At 36.8% G+C, this 7,430-nt stretch overlaps 1 protein-coding gene across 1 annotated transcript; it reads left to right on the plus strand.

The window, feature by feature from the left end:
- Window positions 1-1,375: 1,375 nt before the first annotated feature.
- On the plus strand, window positions 1,376-2,289 carry LOC141397138 (uncharacterized). Its single transcript, XM_073973074.1, has 4 exons — window positions 1,376-1,665; window positions 1,737-1,827; window positions 1,890-2,016; window positions 2,217-2,289. Exons 1-4 carry the CDS (start codon window positions 1,483-1,485, stop codon window positions 2,236-2,238), a joined length of 423 nt encoding a protein of 140 aa, XP_073829175.1. The 5' UTR covers window positions 1,376-1,482; the 3' UTR covers window positions 2,239-2,289.
- Window positions 2,290-7,430: the final 5,141 nt, after the last annotated feature.

Consider the following 7,430-nt stretch of genomic DNA (forward strand, 5'->3'; position numbering starts at 1 on the left):
ACTACTCAATCGTACATTCTAACAATCATCTTAATTCCAAATTTCAGGAGTAGGGCAGGAATCCGTTCATCCAAATTCAAATTGGACCAAATTTAGTACCATTTAGTAATTTTCGTACACACAACTACGAAATTTCAGGATTCAAGCTCTATCCCAAATCCAAGTTGTACAAAATTCCAAAAACCCACCGCATCCAATTCATGATACAATAAGAAGGTAGCAGCAACTGCCGTTTTAGTTAACATAAGATGTCAAAATTTGACATAAATTCAATGCAATTGACACATTATGTTACCATCAGCTGGGCTTCAGCTGGGCTGATAATGCTACCTTCTTATTGTATCATGATCCAATTTAAGACCAAAACTTAAAACTCGACGCCTGACGTGTGCGTTTTTTGTTTTTGTTTTTGTATTTTTGTACGCACACGTCAGGCGTCGAGTTTTAAGTTTTGGTCTAATAATTTTAATATTTTTCACAATTGACATTATTTTCATAGTTTTGAAAAACTTGTCGGAACAGAATTGCCTAGTGTAAAATGGATCGTATCTTTGACATTAGAGAAAAATCATATTTTTCTGGGTGAGCATGTAATGAAAACAGCACAACAGATATGACTGTCAGAAAGCGTGATAAATATGTCATTCTCATAGAGTTTCGTCACATAGGAACCTTTCACCTCTCAAAACCCTCTCTCATCGATAATTAACTAAAGTAAAAATAGGGTCATTATTATATCTTTCCTTTTGCTAAAGGTTAAATTTTAAAAGCTAAAATGCAGAGTTTTTGTGACTTTAAAATAGAAATTTCACATTAATCATTAATGATACAAATGTCCTCAATCAAATTTAATGTCCACTTTTAATTTTAGGATAACCATAAAGCTAAAAATCTGTTCGTTAAATCGAAAATAACAAAAGGCCACTTGTAACAATGGGGGACAGACTAATATTTTTGGCACAAACCTTTGTTGTTTCGTGTTTTTAGGAATGGAGTATTAAAATTCTACATGAAATTCTTTAAAACGATTTTCACAAAATTGTTCACTGGGTGGTATCGGTGTGTGAAAATTTGATTTAGACTCTTTTTAATATCTACCAAATGATTGAAGAGTTAAAGTAATTTTATGGCATTTGATGTTGATTTTCTTCGGTGATAATGCAACACAACGAAGTGCAACACAAATTGTAGCCCTGTCACCATTAGTTTTTTATTTTTGTATAATTTTTAATGAAAAGACATCAATTGAACTGGTCGGTTCAATTATAATAAATGAAATACTGTGAATGATATATTTCCTATTGGGTACTTTTTATTTAGTTAAAAGACATGTGTTTCTTTAGTTCTGTTTCCGATAGACACTTTAATTGGGATACACACACAAAAACGAAACACAAATGTCAAACTGAATATTAAAATAAAAGAATCCAAACAGAAAACATTAAATATTGTTGTGAATATAAAAGTTTTCGCCCAAATCCAATGGCAGATTTGAAAATCGAGCGATGTGTCCTCTGTTTGGATAAGAAGCGTTTTCCGGTAACAATCGAGTGTGGTCATTCATTTTGTTTTGAATGTTTAGAACGTTACAAGTCGTATAAGAAACAAATATGGGCCAAGAAATGTCCCATATGTCGAAGCGATTTAAAGGAGCCACCAGGAGTGGTAAGTAAGATGTTTATTTTTGTTCTCGTACATGTAATCACGGCTAGCCATAAAAATGCGATTTAATTCAGGAAAATAACGTATCTCCAGTGATAGCTAGAAATAATACCACAACTGAAAATAATGAATTGGAACAATCTACTGTCGAAGCCACGGATGATGGTAAGAATGTTATCTGAATCCTATTTTTTCTTATTAATAATTGATTCTAAATGTTCTTACAGACTCCAATTTTTCTGATGATGATGATGATGATCATATGGGATTTGATGATTCAGATGAAGATGACTATGACTCTGAAGATGATATGTCGTATTCCGAAGATTCCTCTGATGATGCTGAAACAACAATGTAATACATACAAATGTCATGTTTATATCATAAATGAAGTCCTGTTAGAAATCATATTTAAAATGACTATCCTGAATCCTGAAGATATTAGAATTTCCTTAAAGATAGATTTAGAATATTCTCTGATTTTTAATGGCTATGCCGATTACTGTTTAAAAAAATATTAATAGTTATTTATGCATATTTTTCTTCTTTTTCAGCATTCTTGTTTCATTCTGTTGATACTTGTCTTCTTTATTGCCGTACTTGCCGTTTCAATGGTAACCATATGGAATTTTATCACTTATAATTATCATTTTTATTAATTTTAATTTATTCCATTGATGTTGTAAAACTTATTTTACATTTTAACATATTAAAATAAGTATTTTAATAAACTAAAACTGATTATCATTTAGAAAAGAATCAACAATTGAAGAGGAGAAAATTAATTAGGCGTCTGCAGGCGTCTGCTATTCTATAGAAGACCCCTGCAGGCGTCTGCTATTCTATAGAAGACCCCTGCAGGCGTCTGCTATTCTATAGAAGACCCCTGCAGGCGTCTGCTATTCTATAGAAGACCCCTGCAGGCGTCTGCTATTCTATAGAAGACCCCTGCAGGCGTCTGCTATTCTATAGAAGACCCCTGCAGGCGTCTGCTATTCTATAGAAGACCCCTGCAGGCGTCTGCTATTCTATAGAAGACCCCTGCAGGCGTCTGCTATTCTATAGAAGACCCCTGCAGGCGTCTGCTATTCTATAGAAGACCCCTGCAGGCGTCTGCTATTCTATAGAAGACCCCTGCAGGCGTCTGCTATTCTATAGAAGACCCCTGCAGGCGTCTGCTATTCTATAGAAGACCCCTGCAGGCGTCTGCTATTGTATAGAAGATCACTCCAGGCGTCTGCTATTCTATAGAAGACCCCTGCAGGCGTCTGCTATTCTATAGAAGACTCCTGCAGGCGTCTGCTATTCTATAGAAGACTCCTGCAGGCGTCTGCTATTCTATAGGAGACTCCTGCAGGCGTCTGCTATTCTATAGAAGACTCCTGCAGGCGTCTGCTATTCTATAGAAGACTCCTGCAGGCGTCTGCTATTCTATAGAAGACTCCTGCAGGCGTCTGCTATTCTATAGAAGACTCCTGCAGGCGTCTGCTATTCTATAGAAGACTCCTGCAGGCGTCTGCTATTCTATAGAGGACTCCTGCAGGCGTTTGCTATTCTATAGAAGACTCCTACAGGCGTCTGCTGTTCTATAGAAGACCCCTGCAGGCGTCTGCTGTTCTATGGAAGACCCGAGCAGGCGTCTGCTATTCTATAGAAGAATAGCGATTGCTATCCTATAGAAGACCCCTGCAGGCGTCTGTTATTCTACAGAAGACCCTGCTATTCTATAGAAGACCCCTGCAGGCGTTTGCTATTCTATAGAAGACCCCTACAGGCGTCTTCTATTCTATAGAAGACCCCTGCAGGCGTCTGCTATTCTATAGAAGACCCCTGCAGGCGTTTGCTATTCTATAGAAGACCCCTGCAGGCGTCTGCTATTCTATAGAAGACCCCTGCAGGCGTTTGCTATTCTATAGAAGACCCCTGCAGGCGTCTGCTATTCTATAGAAGACCCTTGCAGGCGTCTGCTATTCTATAGAAGACCCTTGCAGGCGTCTGCTATTCTATAGAAGACCCCTGCAGGCGTCTGCTATTCTATAGAAGACCCCTGCAGGCGTCTGCTATTCTATAGAAGACCCCTGCAGGCGTCTGCTATTCTATAGAAGACCCCTGCAGGCGTCTGCTATTCTATAGATGACCCCTGCAGGTGTCTGCTATTCTATAACAGATCCCTGCAGGTGTCTGATATTCTATAGAAGACCCCTGCAGACGTCTTTAATGCGAGGTTTTTATCCATTTGATATGGAAGGGGAACCAAGGTAAGGCCTAGATTTGCGGGAACTCTAAATTTAGTCACAACCTGTAATTCGTTGAAAGATAGCCAATACTCAGCTCGTGTTTTCAGAAAACTGCTACGAGGGTTTTATGCACTTATACAATTATTGGAGAAAATTTGCATTATATTAAGCCTATCTTTATGTGATTTCGAATAAACAACCTTAGTATTATAACGTTTTTTTTTCACAATTTTATAAGCCATCAGATCAAATATAACAAATACCCTTAAAAAGCTTAATTACATAATATGATATAACAAAACCTCAAGCGGGAGCATACAGCTTCTAAAAACTTAGTCATTTAATTTTAAATAACAATTTCATCGATGAAATTGCAAAAAACAGACCAACGACGATGACTTGAATGATGTATCACCACAATTTGATGCTGGCGGATAGAAAAAGCCAAAGACAAGATGCACAAAGAAATATATTGCGCGATCCTTATAATAATTGGTGATGAAATTAATGGGCGCTACTCATAAATAACAGCAAAATGGCAAGTTTTTCTTTCTTAGTGTCTGTATGTCTGTCCGTCGTCTTAAAATGAGGCCTAGATATGTAGTTCGTTATCATTTAGCCAACATAGTTGTGCTGATGGCAGGCATATTAACCATTCGCACAGACAAAATACAAAGAAGACAAAGATCACTTATCGGCATAATGAAAACTAGAAAAAAAACAACGCTCCTGTAGGGAGGATAGATGACCAGACCGGTTAAGTGATGAATGCAGGTATGGTAGGCAACATTAAGGAGGAGTATGTATGCATGGCACAAAGACAATTTATAGGATAATTTTGTGATTGCTGCCAGCGAACCAGCCACAAGTAACAACTACTTCTATATTCTTCTGCTTGTTTTATTATATAATATTAATGTATATTAAATATATACTAAAAAGTTTCATTATACTTTTAATACAAACTTAAATGCTATTTTATGTAGTGATTTGTTGTTGCGGTTCCTAGCATGATTGATTACTTCATTATGTGGTATTTTATGCATAATTTTCGTAAATAAATTATTAATGGAGTTTTTTATGAAGAATTCCTAGAATATTAGGGAGCACTTTGAAGAAGAGTTCTTAACTGATATTTTGATTGAGGCTTCTTGGTGGCCACGCAACAACATTAAATTGATTAAAAATGTCTAGGAAGGATGGCTATTTCCATCAACCAGAAACAATAATAATATTAACGGGATTGCGATCGATTGTACGGAATGCCTGCAAAGGAAGAAATACCATTAATATTCAACATAGCCACAATCTGATCATTCTTAAAAAGTAAACACATACTATTGCTATAGTAAAATCACTAACGGAAGTGGTGGCTTTTGAATAAATCACAAATAGTCCGGTCAAAATAGACATGCGTATAAGGGGGAAATAGCAAAAATTCCCACAAAGCTGCATTTTGGTGGAGAGCTAGGGTTGGCCATTAGAAGCAACGTCCTAAAAGTCCCCATCGATCCCATGTGAGCAAAACAAGTTATTCGGGGTCAAAGGTCATTTGTGGAGGCATTATTCAGTTTTTTTTTTTTTAATTTTTCTCAAAAACGTTAAGACTTAGCAAAAGCCGGCTAAAATAAAAGTTATAGATTTAATAATTGTCTACAAGAGCGGTCTTAATGATTTTTAAAAAAGTCTTACCATTGTCGAGATATCGCGATCTAAAGGTCAAATAAAAAATTATCCGCGTAAGTACATTGTGAGGCGAACCGGTTAAGGTAACGACACAATGTGTTAGATACTTCCGTAAGCTTTCAAACGATATCCACTTTGCAGTAATCGGTTCAGTAGAACTGGGTCTAACACGGTTTTTAAAATTAGCCTTTCGGGTCGAATAACCGGTGAACCGGATCCGCAACCGTTGAAAAGTATATATTTCCGTAATCAGCGCAACAAACCCTACCTTCAGACAAAACTTGAAAAAAATCGGAGAGTTTTCGTTGGGGTCGTTCCCGTTGGGCTTACAATTACACATGTGGGTTAAATGGGCTATTTTTGCATAAAATGACTCTAACATTGAATCACTCTACTAAACACGCTCCGATTTTGTTGGATTTTTTTTAAATATAGCTATAATTTTTTAGGGTGCCACCGTGGTGCAATGGTACGCACGCCCGCCTTGCACGCTGAAGGTCGGGGGTTCGATTCCCCGGCCAAGCAACATCAAACATTTTTCAACGGTGGCAAAATACCCCTCAGTAATGTTGGCGACATTTCCTGAGTATTTCAGCCTTGAAAAACTTCTCCATAAGTGGTGTCTTAAGACACGCCGTTAGGACTCGGCGATAAACAGTAGGTCCCATATCATTGAGCTAAATATGAATCGGGGTGCACTCATTGATATGAGAGAAGTCTCCCTTGTCCCGTATGGGATGTTGTGGAACAATGTTTTTGTGTTGAGCTATAATTTCGCTCTTCAAGAAAATATATATTTTTTGGGAGGCAGACCCGGTTACCTCGCTTAGTTTAGCCGGTTCGTATGAATATGTGCATATTTCCCTTATAAGTGCATACAAATCATGTGTTTTTTAGAACAGCTATATCTCAAGAATGGTTCCTTCTAGGGAAAAAATTATAAAGATCAAACTTGTAGATAATTTTTCTGTCTACAATATTTACTTTAGTTACTTTTTGATTAGATCAACCGTTTTCAAAAAATAAATCCGAAAACCTAAAACCCATTAACATTTGACCTTTGAGCCCGAATAACTTTTTTTGCACACATGGGATCGATGGGGACTTTTAGGACGTTGCTTCTAATGGCAAACCCTAGCTCCTCACCAAAATTCAGCCATGTGGGAATTTTTGCTATTTCAATGTCTATTTTGACCGCACTAAAAGGGACGGCGTCCCAAACATTTAATAGTCTCCACCACGAACTGTATTGAAGTAAATAGGAACAATGAATTACCTTTCGTTTATGAAAGTACACGGTGCTATTGAAGCATCTTTAAATGAAAGGTTCTTACACCTGGGAAGTTTTTGCGGATTCTGAAACTACAATGTTCATAGATGAGAAAAATCAAAAAAAAAAGAAAAAAAATCGCCGGAGCGTTTTTTAACAAGTCGCCATTTTTTGGTTTTTTTACGGTTTTGACGATTTGCTTGGAAATCGCAAGTCCTCTCAAATAGGACTAAAGAAAATATTGTAGATTTGAAAATTCTCTACAAGATTGGCCTTTATGATAATTTCGTATTTTTTACCGTTATTGAGATAAAGAAGTTCAAATTGGGGCAATGTATCGACTGTACCACTACCTTATAAAACAATGTTATATATGGCGCGGCTTATCTAATTTTAAGTGAAAACCGCTTACACCTGGGAAGTTTTTGTGGATGTTCATAGGTGAGAAAAATCCGAAAACAAGAAAAAATCGCCTTAATAACGGTAAAATCTGCGGATTTATTATAAGGATCAATCTTGTAGACAATTTTCATAACTATAATATTTTCTTTTGTCCCATTTCGATTTATTTAAAA

This window comes from Musca autumnalis, unplaced genomic scaffold (assembly GCF_047663935.1).
Source record: "Musca autumnalis isolate F117 unplaced genomic scaffold, ASM4766393v1 scaffold_3, whole genome shotgun sequence".
Classification (NCBI taxonomy): Eukaryota; Metazoa; Arthropoda; class Insecta; order Diptera; family Muscidae; genus Musca; species Musca autumnalis.